Genomic DNA, 22,552 nt, shown 5'->3' on the forward strand with positions numbered 1-22,552 from the left:
TGGTCCCAGTGTTACTACCAAACTTCGGAGTGATCTTCACCTCCCTGTGCCTCAGTTTTCTCATCCGTAAACTGGGGCTAGTTGGTACCAACCACCCATGTAAGAGCTTTGAGATCTGTGGATGAAAAATGCTCTGTATGTGCTCAATAGGATGGAGGCTCAGATAGCAGACTGCTGGGTGTAGGCCTAAGAGCAGACTAGAAGGGGCCCCACCCTCAGGCTGGGCCTCTGGTTGCTACTCTAATAGAGGTGGTAAGTGACTACAGTGGTTGGGCACCTTGCACTTTGCCCTGTAGCTGTGCAGGCCGCGCTCGCTGCAGGATCACTGTGGGGAGCAGCAATGGGCACCTTGCATTCACCGTACCCCAGCCGGTTCCTCGGGCCCTGTAACACGGGGCGGTGCAGTACCAGTGCCGGCCAGCAGGAGGCAGTGTGCCAGCCGGCGCCCGCTCTCCCAGGCCTGGGGGTGGAGCCTTATGCCCTGATCAGCCCCAGCCCGTCGCTAACGCCCGCCCTGCCCCCTCCCGCCGCTCCGGCCTGGCCTGGCCTCTCAAGCTGGCCCCAGCCCGGCGCACTGGGGACTACAACTCCCAGGGGGCAAAGCGGGTGGGTGTTTCTTCCCCCCCCCTCCCGCTTTGCCTCACGGGAATAGCAGCTCCAAGGGCTGTGAGCGGTCGCTCAGGAGTGGCTCAGCGGGCGGTGGGGACTCGGCTTCCCAGCGTGCTCCGCGCGGGCCGCCGTGGTGGAACCGTTCCCTTCCTGTGCGCGCGCCGCGCTGCGGGGAGCGGCCGGATGTACCCGCCTGGTCCGCGCGCTGCGAGGAGGAGCGGTGGGGCCGCGCTCCGTGAGGTACGGGCCGCGCTTCCTCCCGCCGTGCCCGCGGCGGGCTCGGCCTCGGGCTTGGGCTTGGGCCGGTCGGTTCCCTCGTCGGCCGGGGGCTGCCCGTCCGCCCCGGGGAATTGCCCCCTGGCGCCCCGGAGTCACGGCCCCCCTGAACCGAGCCCCGGCCCCTCGCTGGGATCACAGCCTCACCTCCCCCGGGGTCATACGTCCCCGAGCTCCGCCCCCATCCCAGTGTCGCAGCCCCAGCGTCCCAGGCCCAGAGCCTCCTTCCCGCTCCACCGTCTCAGCCCTGCCTGTGGGTCGCAGCCCCCCCTCTCCTGCGTCGCAGCCCCTCCCCAGTGCCTCCCCCCATTAAAACCTTGCTGGGGCGGGGCGGGGTGTCACAGCCCCTCCCCAGTATCATAGCCCTGCCTGGGTGTGTGGGGGGGTCACAGCCCCCTGACCCTCCTTACCATAGCCCTGCCTGGGGGCCACAGCCCCGCTCTGTGTTGTGGGATCACTGCCTTGCCCTGGGGAGCTGTGAGCTCAGCACATGGCATGCAGTGAAGCTGTCGGACACGGCTGTCTGTCTAAAATACTGACGTGACCCCTTAGTGCTAAGGTATCTGAGATCCATCACCGACAGCTGTCCCCTCTAAAGCCTGGCCCTGGAGGCGTGGGTGTGGGAACAGCTGACCTGCTGCAGCTGTCTGGGGTGACTGTGATCTCTATCTCCATCACAGGCAGCAGGAGGAGGAGGAGGAGAGCCTGACTAACTGAGAGCAGCATGGAAGATTGTCCTGGGGACCTGTCCATTCAGAGAGATGCCATCCTGTCTGAGTTGTACCATATTCAGATCACCACCAAGAAACTGTGAGTCTCCTTGAGATGTAGGGGTCCCTGCTCTTGGCCTTTGTTGTCAAGGTGAAAGAGGTTTTTCAAAGCTTGGGAACTTTTCCTTTCTGTCTTTCTGCCAGTCCCAGCTGTGGTGAACTGCCAATTTGAAAGCACACCTTATGCAGGTACATTTGCTCCTTTCTCCTTCATTTAGTTTGGAGGATTGCAGGTCTGCAAAAGCTATTGAACCATATGCTATGATTGTAAAGTGTCATAGGGCCAGAATTTCAAGTGCTCATCTTTCACTTCACCCAACTAAAGGCCATATTTTCAAATGTGCCCATTGTGACATATGTCCAGGTTTTAATTCTGGGGCTGTTCTGTGCCAAACAATTAAAAATGCTGCACACAAAATTCTGCAGATTTTGTCAAAATAACATTACATAATCACACCAGTTTCAGGGTATGTCTAGACTACGGAATAAGGTCGAATTTATAGAAGTCGGTTTTTTAGAAATCAGTTTTATATATTCGAGTGTGTGTGTGTCCACAGAAAATGCTCTAAGTGCATTAACTCGGCGGAGTGCTTCCACAGTACCGAGGCTAGAGTCGACTTCCGGAGCGTTGCACTGTGGGTAGCTATCCCACAGTTCCCGCAGTCACCGCCGCCCATTGGAATTCTGGGTTGAGATCCCAATGCCTGATGGGGCTAAAACATTGTCACGGGTGGTTCTGGGTATATATCGTCAGGCCCCCATTCTCTCCCTCCGTGCAAGCAAGGGCAGACAATTGTTTCGCACCTTTTTTCCTGAGTTCCCTGTGCAGACGCCATACCACGGCAAGCATGGAGCCCGTTCAGGTAACCGTCACTGTATGTCTCCTGGGTGCTGGCAGACGCGGTACTGCATTGCTACACAGTAGCAGCAACCCCTTGCCTTGTGGCAGCAGACGGCACAGTTCGACTGGTAGCCGTCATCGTCATGTCCGAGGTGCTCCTGGCCACGTCGGCCACGAGCGCCTGGGCAGACATGGGCGCAGGGACTAAGTTTGGAGTGACTTGACCAGGTCATTCTCTTTAGTCCTGCAGTCAGTCCTATTGAACCGTCTTATGGTGAGCAGCCATGAGATGTGGATGGCATGCAGTCCTTCTGCACCGTCTGCTGCCAGCCAAAGATGTAAAAGATAGATGGAGTGGATCAAAACAAGAAATAGACCAGATTTGTTTTGTACTCATTTGCCTCCTCCCCCGTCTAGGGGACTCATTCCTCTAGGTCACACTGCAGTCACTCACAGGGAAGATGCAGCGAGGTAAATCTAGCCATGTATCAATCAGAGGCCAGACTAACCTCCTTGTTCCAATAAGAACAATAACTTAGGTGCACCATTTCTTATTGGAACCCTCCGTGAAGTCCTGCCTGAAATACTCCTTGATGTAAAGCCACCCCCTTTGTTGATCTTAGCCCCCTGAAGCCAACCCTGTAAGCCATGTCTTCAGTCGCCCCTCCCTCTGTCAGAACAACAGCAGACAATCGTTCCGCGCCTTTTTTCTGAGCGGACGCCATACCAAGGCAAGCATGGAGGCCGCTCAGCTCACTTTAGCAATTAGGAGCACATTAAACACCACACGCATTATCCAGCAGTATATGCAGCACCAGAACCTGGCAAAGCGATACCGGGCGAGGAGGCGACATCAGCGCGGTCACGTGAGTGATCAGGACATGGACACAGATTTCTCTGAAAGCATGGGCCCTGCCAATGTATGCATCATGGTGCTAATGGGGCAGGTTCATGCTGTGGAACGCCGATTCTGTGCTCGGGAAACAAGCACAGACTGGTGGGACCACATAGTGTTGCAGGTCTGGGACGATTCCCAGTGGCTGCGAAACTTTCGCATGCGTAAGGGCACTTTCATGGAACTTTGTGACTTGCTTTCCCCTGCCCTGAAGCGCATGAATACCAAGATGAGAGCAGCCTTCACAGTTCAGAAGCGAGTGGCGATAGCCCTGTGGAAGTTTGCAACGCCAGACAGCTACCGGTCAGTTGGGAATCAATTTGGAGTGGGCAAATCTACTGTGGGGGCTGCTGTGATGCAAGTAGCCCACGCAATCAAAGATCTGCTGATATCAAGGGTAGTGACCCTGGGAAATGTGCAGGTCATAGTGGATGGCTTTGCTGCAATGGGATTCCCTAACTGTGGTGGGGCCATAGACGGAACCCATATCCCTATCTTGGCACCGGAGCACCAAGCCGGCGAGTACATAAACCGCAAGGGGTACTTTTCAGTAGTGCTGCAAGCTCTGGTGGATCACAAGGGACGTTTCACCAACATCAATGTGGGATGGCCGGGAAAGGTACATGACGCTCGCATCTTCAGGAACTCTGGTCTGTTTCAAAAGCTGCAGGAAGGGACTTTATTCCCAGACCAGAAAATAACTGTTGGGGATGTTGAAATGCCTATATGTATCCTTGGGGACCCAGCCTACCCCTTAATGCCATGGCTCATGAAGCCGTACACAGCCAGCCTGGACAGTAGTCAGGAGCTGTTCAACTACAGGCTGAGCAAGTGCAGAATGGTGATAGAATGTGCATTTGGACGTTTAAAGGCACGCTGGCGCAGTTTACTGACTCGCTTAGACCTCAGCGAAACCAATATTCCCACTGTTATTACTGCTTGCTGTGTGCTGCACAATATCTGTGAGAGTAAGGGGGAGACATTTATGGCAGGGTGGGAGGTTGAGGCAAATCGCCTGGCTGCTGGTTACGTGCAGCCAGACACCAGGGCGGTTAGAAGAGCACAGGAGGGCGCGGTACGCATCAGAGAAGCTTTGAAAACCAGTTTCATGACTGGCCAGGCTACGGTGTGAAAGTTCTTTGTTTCTCCTTGATGAAACCCCCCGCCCCTTCGTTCACTCTACTTCCCTGTAAGCTAACCACCCTCCCCTCCTCCCTTCGATCACCTCTTGCAGAGGCAATAAAGTCATTGTTGCTTCACATTCATGCATTCTTTATTTATTCATCACACAAATAGGGGGATGACTACCAAGATATCCCAGGAGGGGACTGGTGGAGGAGGGAAGGAAAATGCCACACAGCACTTTAAAAGTTTACAACTTTACAAAAGTTTACAAACAGCCCAGCAGGAACGGGCTCCTCTGAGTGTCCCCTGAAGAAAAGCACTCTATTTCAACCAGGTGACCATGAATTATATCTCACTCTCCTGAGGATAACACAGAGAGATAAAGAACGGATGTTGTTTGAACGCCAGCAAACATACACTGCAATGCTTTGTTGTACAATGATTCCCGAGTACGTGCTACTGGCCTGGAGTGGTAAAGTGTCCTACCATGAAGGACGCAATAAGGCTGCCCTCCCCAGAAACCTTTTGTAAAGGCTTTGGGAGTACATCCAGGAGAGCCGCGAATGCCAGGGCAAAGTAATCCTTTCACATGCTTACTTTTAAACCATGTATAGTATTTTAAAAGGTACACTCACCGGAGGTCCCTTCTCCGCCTGCCGGGTCCAGGAAGCAGCCTTGGGTGGGTTCAGGGGGTACTGGCTCCAGGTCCAGGGTGAGAAACAGTTCCTGGCTGTCGGGAAAACCGGTTTCTCCGCTTGCTTGCTGTGAGCTATCTACAACCTCATCATCATCATCTTCTTCGTCCCCAAAACCTGCTTCCGTGTTGCCTCCATCTCCATTGAAGGAGTCAGACAACACGGCTGGGGTAGTGGTGGCTGAACCCCCTAAAATGGCATGCAGCTCATCATAGAAGCGGCATGTTTGGGGCTCTGACCTGGAGCGGCCGTTCGCCTCTCTGATTTTCTGGTAGGCTTGCCTCAGCTCCTTCAGTTTCACGCGGCACTGTTTCGGGTCCCTGTTATGGCCTCTGTCCTTCATGCCCTGGGAGATTTTGACAAAGGTTTTGGCATTTTGAAAACTGGAACGGAGTTTTGATAGCATGGATTCCTCTCCCCAAACAGCGATCAGATTCCGTTCCTCCCGTTCGGTCCATGCTGGAGCTCTTTTGCGATTCTGGGACTCCATGATGGTCACCTCTGCTGATGAGCTCTGCATGGTCACCTGCAGCTTGCCACGCTGGCCAAACAGGAAATGAGATTCAAAAGTTCACGGTTCTTTTCCTGTCTACCTGCCCAGTGCATCTGAGTTGAGAGCGCTGTCCAGAGCGGTCACAATGGAGCACTCTGGGATAGCTCCCGGAGGCCAATACTGTCAAATTGTGTCCACAGTACCCCAAATTCGAGCCGTAAAGGCCAATTTAAGCGCTAATCCACTTGTCAGGGATGGAGTAAGGAAATCAATTTTAAGAGCCCTTTAAGTCGAAGAAAAGGGCTTCATCGTGTGGACGGGTGCAGGTTTACATCGATTTAACGCTGCTAAATTCGACCTAAAGTCCTAGTGTAGACCAGGGCTCAGTTATTTTGGTAATTGATTTCAAAATATCTGTCAGCAAGTATGTCTAACAATACAGACACAAAATTTCCCCCAGGAGTAGAGAGTTAAAGAAACCCCTAATACAACCCAGTTCCTGTTTCTCTGCCGCTCCCCCCCCACCTCCCTCAGCCCAGCCCTGGGCGCCCCCCAACCAATACACCTTTCCCCCTCCCACCCAGCCCAGCTGTGGCCCCTCCCCTCCTGAAAACCCAGGGGTCCAGCGGGAGAAACAGCCTGATGCTCAGTCCCAGGCTTTCACAGAGTTTTCTGCGTGCTGCCCTCTCCTTCCCTCTGGGCATGCTGGGACTGCAGCTGCCAGGAACCCTCTAGCTCCCTCTCCCTCCTCTCAGCTGTATAATCAGTGTGTGAGCTGGGCTTTGCCAGGTCCAGGACCCTACTGGCAGCTAGCAGCACTGGAGCCCATTTTGTGGGGGAATGGAAATTCTGTGCGCACAACGTTAATTTCTGCAAAATTCTGCATTGCACAGTGGTGCAGAATTTCCTCAAGCATAGGCATCGACTTTGTGGGTGCTTCGGGGCCCCGAGGATCAGTGCCTCCCCCTCGTGCTTCCTCCTCCTGCCTGCCGTGAAACAGCTGTCTTGCGGTGTGGAGGAGGCTGGGAGGGAGGGGGAGGAGCGAGCACACGGCACACTTGGGGATGGGGGGAACTGAGTGGGGCGGGAAGAGGTGGGGCGGTGGTGGAGCAGGGGAGGGACGAGGTGGTGGGGGAGTGGGGCCTTGGGGGAAGGGGTGGAGTGGGGCAGGGCCTGGGACAATTCTGGGGGGTCGAGCACCCCCTGGCACTTCGGAAAGTTGGCGCCTGTGTCCCCAGGAGTAAGATTTTTAAAGGAGTTCAGGACCCAATGTAAAAAATCTTGTTCTCTTATTTTGGTGCCTAGCTGGTTACAGGTTTTCAAAATTTGGCCCCGACTGTGAGTGCTCAGCTCTTTTGAAATCTGGCCATAGTTTTCTCCCTCTCTGTCCTGCAAATTTTACCACCATGGGTGTAGTGTGCAATGCTGTTCATGATTACTATTATTTATCAGTTATTCTTGTTGACCACACTGATTTTGACACTCCTCTGCTAAAATTCTCTTTTCATTTTGTCAAATTCAGTTCTCGATGGGGTATTTTGTAGCCACTGGAAACTAAAGAGAAAATTTTTAAAACATCTGTTGTTTTTCTTTCCCATTGAACTCAGGCTGGGACCATGAATTTTGGCATTATGTCCTGAGTGGCTTCATTGGTGTGTGTTTCAGTGGAAAGTACAGAGTTTTTTCCAACCTAAATCCCAGAAATGTCTGCAGAGTTTTTATTAGCACAGGCTCGTGTCAAAAAGTAAGAATCAGTGCCACAGTTGGAGATGACTGAGAAATGTGCTAACAGTTCCTTTTAAAATACCTTTTTTTGCTACCTTGTGATGTAGATATTTGTTTTCTAGGGTGCAGGAGCTGAGATCCTTGGTGGCTTTAACTGACCCAGAGGAAGGGAAATTGTTTCAGTCTCAAGAGACAGTGAGTGACTAGCACACTTTCCATGCCTATTTACAGTCTTTATTGAAAACCTATATTTATATAGTTTAGGCTCATATTTTTTCTACCTTAACATTTTACAGTGTATTCGTGTATTTATATATTAGGGGGGAAAACCGTGAATTGTTAATTAAAACTGGTGTACTGGTAATAGCAAAAACCTATTTTAACTAGTCCTGTATTCAGAAATAAGCCCTGTATATGTGCATTAATTGCTCACATTCATTCACAAAAGAATGATTTTATTTCAAACAAAAATTTATCAAGTGACAGAATGAGGTACATGTACCTGAGATTTGTAGTAATATGACTTGACACAGTGCATAATGTCAGTCATGTACAACATCAGTTGAAATAGGGACAATCACAGTTTGTTTTTTTTTAAATAGCACAGTGGATGCTGCAACCCCTTCCTCAGTGACCCCTGAGAATGTTGAGCTCAGAATATAGTAGGGGTCGTCTCCTCACACTAGCTCTTTTCTGTTTCATTTGCAGAACTTCCTAAGTCACACAGTTTTCCATGGCCTTGAATTGCTGTGATGTGAACAGATGAGTCTCTCAGGACATCCTGTTCTGATGTGATTCTCATTTCACAGATGAATTTATTTTTGTTCTTTCTCATTCCAGGCTTTAAAGTCACTGGATATTTGGAAGACCTTATTTGCTGTAGCTGGGCCTAAGCCAGAGAGCACAGTTGAGTAACAGCCCAAAGATGGGAGATGAAGGTGCTGGTGAGCCCTTTATGGGTATAGTGGCTGGCCAGGCCAAAGACTATGAGGGCACCCTACCTTCTGACACAGTTTCGCTCAGTGATTCAGACTCTGAAGACTTTGGCTTAGTGGATGAAGCAGAAGTTGATACGATTTCTCCAGAGGAACCACCGTCTTTGGATGACATAGGTTATGGATCAGATGAGATCCCTGATTCTTCAAACAACAACCTTAAGTCTCCTGTCCAGCCATTCCATCTGAAAGGCATGAGCTCTACCTTCTCGCTGCGGAGCCAGAGCATATTTGACGGCCTGGAAGGGGCAGCCAAATTAGCGGTACCTTCTATGGCTGAAGATAACATTATTGATGGGAGGTTTAAGCGCCCTCTGCCCCCACCCACTCCTTTAAGCAAGATGGCTGCAGAAAGCCTTGGAAGGCAAAGCAAGCCACCCCCAGCTCCCAAAAGCTCTCCAGGAGTCCCGGACTACGTGGCACACCCAGAACGCTGGACAAAGTACAGTCTGGAGGGAGTTTCAGAGTCTAGTGATAAGACCAACAGGATGGCTGCCATGGAGTTCCTAGAGGGCTTGAAGAAGAAAGGAGGAGAACAAAGCTCAGCTACCCAAGACAGCTACACCCCATATTTCAACCAGGACCCCTCCAGCCATGGTGCTGGAAGGATAATATTTACCAAACCCACAAAGATAGGCATGCGTAGTTTGGAAAGGAAAAGACCAGCAGAGGAGGATGGTAAGAAGCTCATGAACACAAAGCAAGGTCTGAATGAGAAATCTCCCAAGAAGGGCAATGACTTGAGTGAAGAGGATGAAGTTGAGCTGGGCCATTTAGACACTGAAGGGAAGAAGACGGTGGAGGAAGAGGAGTGGCTGAAGTTGGAGGACCTGGGTACAAAAAGAGAACTTGGCACAGGTTCCACTCACACAGGTGAAGATGCTTTGGTGGAAACCGTAGGGTTTCACGGTAGTAAGAAAAGGAGTAGGAAGCATTTCCGTCTCAAAGCAGACGATGAAGAGGCTGAGGAGTCTTAAGAGAGAAACTAATTATACCCATCCAGAGGCTTCAGTGTTATTCCAGAAGGCTACCTTTGTTTGCTCTCTCTCAGCTCAGATCTCACTAGCCAGGCAGGTGGCAGGTTTTTTGTCTAGCACTCAGTTTTGTGGTCTCCAAATATACTCTTTTTAGTACGTTTGTCAGAAATTAAAGTACAAAAACCCTATACCTGCAGGGAACAGTGTTGACACAGCACCTGGGGGGGTAGGGAGTGGGGTTTGTTTTCTTGAGCAAGCCCCTCTGACTGACGCTGGCACAGCATCAAGGCCTTGACCACAGAGAATCCTAACACAAGTACTTCAGCAGGGAGAATGAGGGATCCAGGAGGACTCCCTGCCTGTCCCTACTCTTCCACCCTCTTAAAAAAATTAGAACCCCCTGGCCAGTGCTGTAGAAGTCTGGAATCAAAAGGGATCAGGATTGAAGAGGAGCATAGAAGGTAGAGTTTTAAAGTATTAAAAACCAAACCCAGTAGGATTAAGTCAATATCCTGATTCCCCTTAATGTGTATGTCCCTAATTGGGAACAGGTGGGACAAGGATTGAGCCATGCTTCCCGCACTGCCACTGAAAATAGAAACATAGTAAGTGACTGGCCATGAGCTGAGAGGGCACAATCAGGAGTGGCCCATTAAATGGGTTTTAAGGTAGTCTGAGTATTTTCCCTTGGTTACTTTCTAATATATCTTATTTGGTAAAAGTTTAAAAGAAACTTGAGGCCTGTTGAGACAAAACATATTTGGAAACATTTAGCAAAGACCTGCGTGAGAGCCTCAGCCGCTTCTCAGCATGCTGTGCGTGCAACTGAAATGTATGTGACAGCCGACTGATTGGTCAAGCAGCCACAAGCTTCCCCCTGTGTGCGTGTGATGTGCTGTGCTGATGTCTCACCTCCATAAGATGCAGTGCTTCCATTTTGACTCTTAAGTAGACTAATTGGAAGGGAAGGACTTGTACTAAGAGATTCTCTTTATACTTTGGATGTCAATAAAAACATTTAGTTGTAATTTGGTTTCTGGGTCTGTTTTCCACCTGTAAGTATATTAGCATCAAATAACTATGAATATTAGCAGAGAAGTATAGACATGGTTTCATTTGGCAAGGTGGGATTTCAGGTAAGAATCTGAGAGGATTTTACTCTAAATATGTAGAGAGAGGCTTTTTCCCCTCTCTTGGTCTTACCACTTTTTTTTTTTGTAACACTGGAATAGTTTACAAGTGCAAATGGAATCATTAACAGAATTACAATGAATGTTGAACTTTTACATAGCACTTTGCAAACATTCTTGTGAGGCAGGTTAGTAAGTACTGACATTGCGTTTGGTTAGATGAAGGAAAACTGAGGTTGAAAGGTTATGTTCTTGGAATGGATATTCATACTATGTTTCTTAGCGACTGGTCCATGGACTAGCACCAGTCCCTGAGATCTCCCTGACAGGAAGGCAGCAAGCCAGTCTCTGGTATCAAAAAGACTGAGAAACACTGCTATAAAAGACAGCATATTGCTTAGGCCTTTTGGCTTGATTTATCATGGCCAGTGTTCTAGATTAACAATTTAATAATATACAATTAATCAGCCAAATTGTAATATTTGTAACTGGACAGTAAAAGGCCATCTCTTCTTTCCTTGGAATGTGCAACTTCACTAAATTCATTCATTGTAGCTAGAGATCCATTGCTTAAACCCTCATGCAAACTTGGGAACATTACTGATAGGGTGCTTGAAATCTCTAGAGAGAAAATTATTGGCTGCAGGACAGGAACTATGGCTGCTTTTTTGCTTGTGCAGTCCAGAGCACCTGGTGGTTGCTTCCAGAAACCTATAATGTACAATGGGTAGAGGATGGGGCAATAGTGCCAGTCTTGTGAAACCGACCTTGTCCAGGACAGATTGGCTTGGAGTGCAACAATGAGGAACAATTTGTCTATGGATATTCATAGGACATACCTAGATACATAAATCCTGCTGGTTTGAAGGGGACATACAAAAATTCAGATGAGGTATAACTTCCAGAGTTGTCATCATATATTTTGCTTTCAAATAAGGATCTGAATTCACTGATGACATCAGTAATGACAGGAAGTGTTTTGGTTTGACAAACTGACTACTTCCTAAACACACAATGGCCCTAAAGCAGTAGCCATTGGTTCCACCTCTCTGTCCCTAAAGGCGAATGAACTTGTAGCATGGATGCCAAAACTACTCCCCTGTGTAGGCCACAGTGACATGGCACAGCTGACTTGAAAATAAAATGAGCAAATTCCTATAGTAGGAGGAAGTCCTCAACAGCTTTCTTTCCATTAACAAGAACCTCTTGCTTCTGAGCATAAAAGGCATTATGACCCGATCTTCCTTTTTTGTGGGTGGGTGTGGTGATGGTGGTTTTCTGAGATCAATAAACCTGACTGGGGAGGTTTGTAACTTACCAGGATCAGTATTTATGATACATAGGAGCCTACAGGTATAATATTTTCAAGGAAATCCAATTTAATTGAGGCCTGTCCATCCAAGAAAGACAGATGTCCAGTACATTTTGCTAATAGTAGTGTTATTTCCATGAATCCAAAAGGTTGGGCACTATCTGTATAAAATTACAGGAAGAGAACCTTTTAAGTAGTAAAATTCGGTTTATTTGTGTATGCTGACTCATACAAAAGTATAACAAGGTTTCACAGCCTATACAAATAAAGTCATAATGTCAACTATACAAGTGTAATATTTGTAGCTACTGTAATGAAAAGACAAACGGTGAAATGTTCATAGGTCTAGTTTCTCGGAAAAACGATTGTGGGGTAGGATTTGATTTTTCAGAGTCAGACAAGAAGATGAGAAAAGTCAGAAGATTTCTTGGAGATAAGGGAGCAGTTCCAACTTCTGGGGCTGCGTTGGGAGAGTTTCTGTTGCCTACTACTAAAGCAACACAGACAGCAGGCAGAAGTCTGGCACTCAGGGAGCATAGTGGATAGAATCAAGGGGGTGAGGGTAGTAGAACGATTATGTACTTTGGGTTTTGAAATGGACAGCAAGCAGTGAAGACTTGAGGACAAAAGATGTTTCAGTTTCTGCATATGAGAGAAGCTAGGATTAAGGAAAGGCCATAAAGGAGGAAATTACCGTAGTCAAGATGAGGAGGAGATGCTGGAAAGTATAACCATTTGGGGATGAGAAAAACTATATCAGTGCAAAAATCTGGCCTCTATGCTGTTGAAGTCCTGGGTTATTTCCTGATTAGCTTTTGATTAACGATCTCTAGGGAAGTAAAGAGCCCATGAAACTGAGCTTTCTTCAGCAAACAGATGAGACGACTAATTTTACTGCGGTAAGTATCACGCTCTTTGTCAGAGTAATTCCTCTGGGAAGAATACAGGGAATAATAATCAAGAAATGAAGTCCGCAGTAAAAAAAAAAAAAAGGGGGGGGGGGATTTGAGATGGGGATGGTATCTGGAAGGGACTGGAAGGCACAGAAGTGTTTTAGAAAATGCAGTGATGGTATCAGTCTGGAGGGCATCAGAGAATGTACCGGGGGCAGTGAATATGTTTATTATCATGACTGATGAAGTAAAAGCTTGGAGGAAGTACACAGGCTACAAGAATAGGGTAGAGGAGAGAGCCTTTATATGGCTAAAACAGGAGCTGCCAGTATGGATTTGATGGGAGGATAAGAACCAGGAAACCGGAGGTGGAGGAGAAGCTAGGAAAGGAGGATGCAACAAAGAGCGCATGCAGCGCAGATGTTACAGGAGATGAAGTGGTTCTGGAGTGTAGTGTGGGCCCTGTCTGGCAACATGGCAGGCTTTTTGAGGATCCAGAGATTCATGCAGGACACGGTTGCAGGGCAAAGGAGGATGGAAGTCTGACATGGACAGAGAAGAGTTTTATATATCACAGGTGATTGCCTTTAGCAATTGATCTGCTTTTCCTTAATGTGGGTAAATAGGTTAAGAGAAATATGGTAGGCACTCTGTGCGTAAGGGCAGGGGATGAAGTGGGGGAAAAAAAATCTCACTGCCCTGTTAACTACATATATAAATACAGTGAGAAGGAAATAGAAGACCTCTGATACACAAATACATCAGTGGTGAAATCCTGGCCCCACAACTTAATGGCAGTTTTGCCACTGACTTCAGTGGGGTTGGGATTTCACCCCAGAAGTACTTCAAAATGGCAAACTAATCTGAGGAAATGAGAACTTAATTTAATTATCAATGTACATCATGTCATTTTCACACTCTTCTGTATGCTCTTTACCTTTGCTTCTTTCTGGTAGGATTGTTTGATTTGTGCTGGTATTCATAAAACCTAACAGGATTTAAAAAAAAAAAAGCATTAGTTTAAAAGTATTCTGAAAATAAGCTCTTTCAATAACTTTTGGGGTCTTTGGGGAGCTCTACAAAATGTAAGCAGTTGGTGAAAAGCTATACTAGGCTGCACCATTTTTGCATTTTCCACTTCAGACAATAAAAACCTTTGTTTTAGTTTCTGGTCAATTTCAATTTCTGATTCTCATGCAGTGATAGTACTACAATGGTTGGGTAGAAAATGCTGCAAGGGAATTCTTGAAAAAGAATGGAAATATTTTTACATAATCTAATCTTGGGGTGGGGGGGTTGGAATTTGCTATTGCTGCCACTTTTAACAACAGTCCATTATTGCAAACTCTGTTGAGAGAAATAGAGGTATATGGACTTAGACTCAACCATCTCATGACTTTGTGTCGAGTGATCTGTGCTTTACTCCAGAAGTTGAACACTGAAAACTACTTTTAATGTTTGGAGAATCTTATGCTTTACTATGCAGATATTCTTGTGTGTTCCACATTACCCCTTATATGACTGGGAAAATTTCAGTCAGTTGTGTTTATATTAGCTAGGATTGTGTAGTTTGTCATGGTAAACTTTGGGAAAAATCAGGGAGGAGAGATGGCAAAAATGTCACAAGTCATAGATAGAGGCCCAGGCCCAGACAGCCGTTAAATGAGTAATCTGTAATGTTTTGAGACCTTTCCATGTCAAGACCTTGTGGAGTTCTTAGTTACCTCCCCTGATAGTATCGATTTTATTTATTTATTTTATTTATTGACAGACAAGAAAGATTGGACGTGGAAAACATCTATTAGGTCAGACTGTCCGCAGCCACAGTGCAAGATTGTTAATGTGTATTGCCTATTTCTTAGTCTGGACAAAATTTAAATGTCTCAAACAGTGAGGCTTCCCCTTCCAGTGTTACGAGGTCAGATCCTAAATTGGTGGAAGCAGGTATAACTTCGTTGAAGTCAATGGAGCGACACTGATTTACATCCTTTGATAATCTGGACAATTACTATTCTATTACAATTATTAAACATATTATGGTAATGCCTAAGGTTCAGCCAGGTTCGGGGCCCATTGTCCTAGGTACTGGATAAACCTGTAATAAATGAAAATCCCAGCCCCAAAGAGTCCGTGTTGTAATATGTCTTGCTGTTGGGAAGCTTTTGCAGATCTGCAGTCAAAATGCTCCTTTTCATAATTTCATCCCCATTACCTCCCTACATAATTCCTCTTCGCCATTTACACCCTTTTACTGAATTGTTCACTTGCACTATTTTGCTTTGCAATTATCATTTCAAATACTCACTTGTATATTTTGGAACTGGTCTATTGCACAAGAGGTTATTTTTGCTTAAAGTATCTGCCATGGAAGAAATAACAGCTGAACAGTAGTTAACCTACAAAACAAGTAGTGATTGCTATGTTAATTCAATTTCTGTAATCCTTTCAGGTTAATTATCCTTTGCAAGTCTAAAAGGTTGAAAATCTAAGCAGTAGTTATAATTAAACTTCATAAATAGCATTCTATTAAATCAAATAGTCTGAGCCATAAATATCTACATTTCTATTCTTATATATACACAGATATCTGTAGGTGGCACAAACTTTCAACCAGAAAAACAGATGGCTGAATGTATCTAGCTTAAAATATTTGAGTGTTGCTGTTGAATTTGGCCATCTAGCTTTACATGTGGTGTCAACATTGTTTATTGAATACAAAGTATTTTTAAGGAGCAGTGAAAAATGTATTGGAAAAAAAGTTCTGCAATAAAAGTAATAAGATAAGCCACAAGGCCAAAAGTCCACTGGGGAGCTCTAGTGACATGGAAAACAATAAATGTACTACTTAGTACTTGGATAGTGCTTAACATTTTAAAGCTGTTTTACAAATGTTAATGTTTATTTAAACACCAGCTGCTTGTCATCAGAAACTTAAGATGGAATTTCCTTGTATTATTAGTGTGGCATATTTGTAGGTTAGAATATCTCTTTGAAATGTCTGCATTCAATATGCTAACAAGTCAGTGTAGATCATATCAGTGAAAATATAACTTATGTCAGCGGATGTGGGCATTTTCATAAACTATGTAGAATTTTAACATATGACACTGGCTGGCAGTTGGATTTTTTTTATATCTAAATAGTTAATTTTTATCTCTCTCAGAGCCATGATATTCAGCCTTAGGATAACACTGCAGGCATGAGCCTTTTTTTTTTTTTTTAAACCAGCTGGAAATGGCATTTATGCTTTATATACAGTAGAATTTGGATTTATCAATATGCACTTTGAGTGACCATTGAGATCCGTGGATCAAATCTTACTTTCCAAAAGCTGATGCCCATGTGTTGTCCCCTTGCTTAAACTGCTCCATAGGGTTTTTGATTGCATGGAAGTGATTTCAGTTTCCCTATTTTCAAAGACTGGAAAATAGTTTCATGGGTTTTTGAATGTCACTTGACTGCTGTTAAGAGATTTAACAGTTCAATGGAGGGCTTCAAGGGTTAGGTTTAGGCAGAAAGCTACTTGAAGAGAATTGAACCGGCATTTACCTCAAGAGAACAGTCCACTGGAGGGAGAGGTTGGTGTGGCAGGACCAGCAGAATGAGAGAGAAATGCAGTTACCCTCCCCCTTGTCTCTAACATTTGGCAGGCCAGTGAAGATTCTCTCTCTCTCTTTTTCCACAGAAATAAACAATAAGGCCACCAGGGGGCCTAATGGTGACAGAATCCTCTTTCCTTTTGTCCTTGTAATGTAAAGTGAACCAGCTAAGGCCTATATGTCAACACCACCCCCTCCTTGTAGAGAAGGTCAAGGTCCAGTCCAAACAAAAAATGAAGAGAATATTAGCAAAAGCTCAACAAAGTATATAAAAAGTGTTACTTACTTGTGATTCTAGAGATCTAAGCCGTTTCTCTTGCTCTTTCATTCCACTAAAATATTTAGACAGGTTGTCCACCCTAATACAAATAAAGCAGAGACACGTACTGAGCAAAGACATCTGCAAATTACAGCTACGTAACTCTTAACAGACATAGAGCTAGACGCACAGCCCCACTTCTGCCTGCTTTGCACTGCTGAGGTAGGACCAAGCACCCAGAAGCCTGCCCTAAAGGGTCATTTGGGGATTCCCTGTGGCATAGAGAGAGGGTATAGTGAGAATGCAGGGGGTAGGGCTGGAGTACACTGCATTCTGGCCAGTCCTCACTGGGCTAATTGCCCCTAGGGAATCATTATATACTGGCATGAGTTAAAGCAGTCGTTAGGTTACTAGGACTTGTGCCATGACCCATTCAGTTTCCAACTGCTTCAGGAATCCAGGAAGGTGTAAAGCCAGCTGTAATTCCTTATCCCTCTTTCCACAGCAGCACCCCATGTGAGTTCAGAACTTGGAAGGATTGCACCTATAATATTTTTATCACCAGCAAAGAAGTACTAGCTGTTTCTTGGAACTTTTTCGAAGTGTTCTGTTTCCAGAAACTAGTTTCATACTTCTAATTAGTAATAATAAACCGCAAAATATCCATGCTAGCTCTTCCTTCCCCCATGAAGTCCAAAAGCTTCTTCTGAGCTCACCCGAATGTATCCAAACTATTTTAGGCCTCCCCGTCTGTACCCATTTCACCCGATGGCCCTTTCCCCAGGCAGCTTCTTCCTCTCTTTCACCCTATACACACATACGCCTCAATGCAATCCCTAAAGGGTCCCCTGACTTCTAAATCCCTCTTCTGAATTCAGCTCTTTCAAATCTCTTCCTTCATTGGTGATATTCCTTGAGTATCTACGTGGGAGGGTTCTTACTGATTGCTGGGTTTGGATCTAATGTGTTCTGGCCTGGGGCTTCTGCCACTCAGGGGTCCAGAAATATGTTGCTGGTCTATGCTTCTTGGGAGGCTACGGATTTGATGAGATTTTTGGAGACAGGAGAATGGCCCTTTCAGTACAGCCAGAATTACTGCCAGCCACCAGCAAGGGTAGAAAGCTGAAAATGTGGTATTTATCTGAACCTTTACCAACTTCATAAAGTTTCTGGTTCTGTTTCAGATCAGGAGCTAAGAGGTTAAAACTGGTTCTTACTTATTCTCTCTTCCCCCCCACCCCCCAACAACCCCGACCCCACAAACCAGTAACTTTATCCCTAACTTAAACAATATTTAAAACTAACAATGTCATTATCAAAAAAAGGCTCTTTTAGGAGGCAATTAGATGCATTTTTATTGTTTGCTATAAGAGCTATTTGGCTCTGCTTGTCCATCTTGCTTATTCTCAGGGCCACAGTTCTAAAGTAAGTCTGTGATTCTTTGATGCCTCTGAAGTAAAAATAATCTAGTTGTTCTAAATTATTATGAATAAACAATCAAATCAGGCAGTTTTTTGGTATAGATTAGGTGGAGGGGAAGATATTTCCCCTGCATATTCAAGTAGGCTGTTCTAGGCTCTGGCTATGATATAAATTAGAAAGGCCAAGGCTTGTTTGGAAAGAGCACTCAAAGCAAAACCATTAGACAGCATAGCTAATTGATTTCAGTGCGGTCTGCTTATGCCAAAACTGAAGTTTGAATGAAACTTTTGCAACATGCTGGCTATCTTTCACAATAATAGTTATATGAAAGTTTCACAAGATACTGCATTTGAGTCATGTTATTAAATGCCTCCCCAAAGAAGGCTTACTCATGTTGCCTTAGGTGTTGCTTTACATGTATAGCTTACTTCTCCCTTAAAATAATGTGGTATACTTTTGGATAATAACTTAGTACTTCCCATCTTCAGAATGCTATATAAAAATTAACTCATCCTTACAATAGTCCTGTCAGATAATGTTCTCCTCCTCCTTTCATGTGGTGTAAATGGAGACTCAGCTAGGTTTAAAAAACACTATGGAACTAACATGACATTTGCTGCAATCACATTGTTCAGCCCTTGTTTGTTATACTGCTTCCCCCACCCCAGGCCTGTTTTGACTGTAAGATCTTTGGGGTAGAGGGTCTCTGTTACTCTGTTTGTACAATACCTAGTGCATTGAGGCCCCTTTCTTGACTGGTCCTTATGCACTACTGCAATAAATGTGATTAATAATTCCCTTGTGATAACAATGGGGAGCCGGTGTGAAAGTCAGGATCAGGAGTTCCTGACTTCAAGTCATATCCTCAGACCACTCGGCCACAGTGGTATTCATCAGAGGCGAGTCAAAGACCTTCACTCACAGGCAGGGACTCCGGGCGGCAGGAGCTGGTGCTCGCGCCACCCACCTGGTGTTTGGGGACTGCGGGGGGGCTGTGCTGCCCACCCTCTGGGACTGAGGCAGGCGGGCCATGCCACCCGCCCGGGGCTCCAGGGCTGGTGGAGCTCAGGCAGCCAGGGGCTGGGGAAGGGGCGGGCAAGGGCCTCTGGGCTCCGGTGGGGCCTCGGGCAAAAGGGGTGGGCTGGGTTGGGGCTAGCCTTCCTGAGTCCAGGGTTCACCTTCCCCCCAACTGTGAACATGGCCAGAATCAGAAGAACCATGGTTAAAGTATCATGTAAAAGCCTGTTCTTTTAGCATTTCCAGATTATGGATATGAGTTAACAGTGGGCCCTCATTGCCAAGAAGGCCAATGGCATATTGGGCTGTATTAGTAGGAGCATTGCCAGCAGATCGAGGGATGTGATCATTCCCCTCTATTCGGCATTGGTGAGGCCACACCTGGAATATTGCATCCAGTTTTGGTCCCCCCATTACAGAAGGGATGTGGACAAATTGGAGGGAGTCCAGCGGAAGGCAACGAAAATGATTAGGGGGCTGGAGCATATGACTTACGAGGAGAGGCTGAGGGAACTGGGCTTGTTTAGTCTGCAGAAGAGAAGAGTGAGGGGGGATTTGATAGCAGCCTTCAATTACCTGAAGGGGGGTTCCAAAGAGGATGGAGCTAGGCTGTTCTCAGTGGTGGCAGATGACGGAACAAGAAGCAATGGTCTCAAGTTGCAGTGGGGAGGTCTAGGTTGGATATTAGGAAACACTATTTCACGAGGAGGGTGGTGAAGTACTGGAATGGGTTACCTAGGGAGGTGGTGGAATCTCCATCCTTTGCCCTGGTCTAAACTGGTCTATGTGAATAGCGTAGCTGAAGTTGGCGTATCTTAGGTCGACCTACCTGGCCATGAGGATGGCGGCAAGTTGACCGCTGCCACTCCCCATCGACTCCGCTTCCACCTCTCGCGAGCTGGAGTTCCAGAGTTGACAGGGAGTGCGCTCGGGGATCGATTTATAGCGTCCAGATGAGATGCGATAAATCGATCCCTGATAGATTGATCACTACCCGTCGATCCAGCAGGTAGTGAAGACCTGCCCTTAGAGGTTTTTAAGGCCTGGCTTGACAAAGCCTTGGCTGGGATGATTTTGTTGTTGTTGGTCCTGCTTCGAGCAGGGGATTGGATTAGATTGACCTCCTGAGGTCTCTTCCAACCCTAGTATTTTATGATTCTGTGGGGCGGGGCAGGGGTGGGGCAAGGGTGTTCGGTTTAGTGCAATTAGAAAGTTGGCAACCCTGATCCAAACCTGCAGAGCAACAAAGTTCACCGATCACTGCATCAAAAAGCAGTTTCCGAAATGTTGAAAGATGAATAGAAATGTACTTGTTAAATGTTTTCTTTAGTCTCTCTTCGTTACTTTCTTTTTCCTTTTGTTCCAGGTTTGCAAGATAATTTTCCTTTTGGACCACCTCCCATGTTATGATTTTTTGATCCAGGCTGTCTGGCAGATCTCTTTCTGTGGAAAAAGACATAAAAAACACACCTTTATCAAAACACATATGTGTGTTGGGGGTGGGGGGGAGATGTGTGTGTACAGGAAGGAAGGTTAGTGAGTTGCAGGTTTGCCATGCTAAAATTTGGGGGATAAATTGTGGATGTACTATGGCAGAAGTGTCAGGTTATAGTGTAAAGAATTGTGCCTTACCAGTTTTCCTTTAATTGCAAAGTTTAGAGTCATTTCTTCATTGTAAGGGTGTTGACCTGTCTAAAAAACTGCCTTTCGTTAGCCCAGATGTGACCTCATTCAAGACTGCTTTTATGAATGCCCCAGGCTTACTGATGCACAAATACTGCAGTTCTAAGCTATTTACAAATATTTTAGGTTGGTTACTCATTGACTGTCAGACCTTACCGATGCTCCCCAAATAGCAGTGAAGGAAAAACAAAGACTCCAACCAAGAGAGGAGTGAGCTAACTGGCAGTTAGAAATAGAGGCAGGACAGTCAGAAGCCCAGTCCTTCATTTACTTTTTTGAGGTTTTACTTTAAAGGCAGGAAGCCCAGAAATACACAGAGGCTCAAAGGTGTTAGGGAGAAAGAGCAGAAAGGATCAAAAGAACTGGGAGGAAGCTTCTACAAAGAGAAAGTCTAAATACCTTTCCTTAGTTCCTAACTCCTCTTCTTCTCGCTCTAATCCCATCTATAAGGGGTTGACTCTTTGATTCCTTCTCCACTCCAGTCTGTCTTGAAGCACTTCCTCAAAGTCTGCAGCTAATCGAATCCTTTTGTATAACATCCAAGCCTCTAGTTACAGATCTTTCAACCCTTCTGTTACCCTCCATTTCTAAGTTTAACACCTTGTTTCCTATATAGTCTTATATGATCTTGTTTTCACATGCCCAAACCATCTAAGCCTGATTTCCTTCAGCTTTTCTGTATTTGGTACCACCTTTATGCTTTCCATAATTCATTTGCTCCAGACATGGTCCGCCCTTGTAACTCCAGGCATCCATCTCAACATTTTCATTTCCACTGTATTCAAGATTTGCTCCGGTCTGTTCCTCAGTTGTGCAGCATTCAGAGCCATACAAAGGCACAGGCCTAATTACCATCTTGTGGATCTTCACTTTGATAGATGTTCTCCTATTGCAAATAACTCTGCTCACTTCTCTCCGTTTGGTCCATGTGTTTCCTGTTCTGTTTCTACTGCCATTATCCTGTACTACCAAACTTAGGTACTTCCCCAGCTCCTAACATCCTTTACAAACTCAACACCCTGCTCTTGATGTGTGAGTGCTGATCACTTTAGCTTAAATTTATGTCAGGCTTTCTATTATAACCCCCGAACCCCCCATTGCAATTTTAGCCATATAACCACTGACAGTGAAACAATGGATACTAGTCTCTCTTGTATGGTTTGAGCATTGTTTTAAAGTAAAGAAACAATGTTTCAGTTACATTAACAGCAACAGAAAAGGAGGAGGAATCTGTTTTTTCAGGCTTGTTTAATATATAGTATTGCTATTTCAACAGTGGAATTTTGCATGCAGCCAGTTGTTAAATGTTTAGTCTTTTTATACAATGTCCATTTCCTTCCATGATTTAAATGCGATTTAACCTATGGAGATCTGGGTTCAAATGCACTTTATTGTCTAGGCTATAATAATAATAATAATAATTAATAAGCAGTATTCAAGCACTGCAAATAAAACATCATAAGCTCAGTCTCCTAATACTCAAATATAAATGCATTTATTTATTTGATTTATAAAGACAAATAGATGGTCATGGAAACCTCTGGGCAACTGGACATCCTTTAATTTCATAATAACATTTTAAATGCAGTGGACAGCTCACACAACTTCCACAAATGCCTGGGTAAAAAATGGACCTTGAGGGCTCACTTCTCTGGGCTCTGGCCCACCAGGGGAAGGAGTGAATTCAAAAGAGAATTCTTGCAGAGAATGCTCCGCAAGCAGCCCCCTCCTGTTTGACAGAGCTCCAGCTACCGTGGCACTACTGACCTTGACTACAGCAGTACGCCAAAGGATGGGAGAGGTGGTCTCTCAGGGAGCCAGGTCCCAAAACAATTT

At 45.8% G+C, this 22,552-nt stretch overlaps 2 protein-coding genes across 3 annotated transcripts in view; one reads left to right on the forward strand and one right to left on the reverse strand.

Annotated features, from left to right (window-relative positions):
• Positions 1-720: 720 nt before the first annotated feature.
• Positions 721-10,429, forward strand: TSSC4 (tumor suppressing subtransferable candidate 4). Of its 2 annotated transcripts, XM_073347281.2 has the most exons (4): positions 721-849; positions 1,566-1,695; positions 7,552-7,624; positions 8,270-10,429. In XM_073347281.2, the coding sequence occupies exon 4, from the start codon at positions 8,355-8,357 to the stop codon at positions 9,399-9,401; it is 1,047 nt and encodes a 348-aa protein (XP_073203382.1). In that variant the 5' UTR covers positions 721-849; positions 1,566-1,695; positions 7,552-7,624; positions 8,270-8,354; the 3' UTR covers positions 9,402-10,429. The 2 variants fall into 2 exon arrangements, with proteins under 2 accessions (XP_073203382.1, XP_073203381.1); XM_073347280.2 differs by lacking the exon at positions 7,552-7,624.
• A 1,625-nt stretch (positions 10,430-12,054) lies between these two features.
• The window catches only part of TRPM5 (transient receptor potential cation channel subfamily M member 5), a 78,311-nt gene continuing 67,813 nt past the window's right edge, over positions 12,055-22,552 (reverse strand). The window contains exons 23-26 of the mRNA XM_073350321.2: positions 20,344-20,476; positions 16,622-16,694; positions 15,042-15,132; positions 12,055-13,724 (exon numbers count right to left, since the gene is read on the reverse strand). Coding sequence (XP_073206422.1) covers positions 13,621-13,724; positions 15,042-15,132; positions 16,622-16,694; positions 20,344-20,476 — 401 coding nt within the window. The 3' untranslated portion in view covers positions 12,055-13,620. The remainder of the gene's footprint in view (positions 13,725-15,041; positions 15,133-16,621; positions 16,695-20,343; positions 20,477-22,552) is intronic.

This window comes from Lepidochelys kempii, chromosome 6 (genome assembly GCF_965140285.1).
Source record: "Lepidochelys kempii isolate rLepKem1 chromosome 6, rLepKem1.hap1, whole genome shotgun sequence".
NCBI classification, from domain to species: Eukaryota; Metazoa; Chordata; order Testudines; family Cheloniidae; genus Lepidochelys; species Lepidochelys kempii.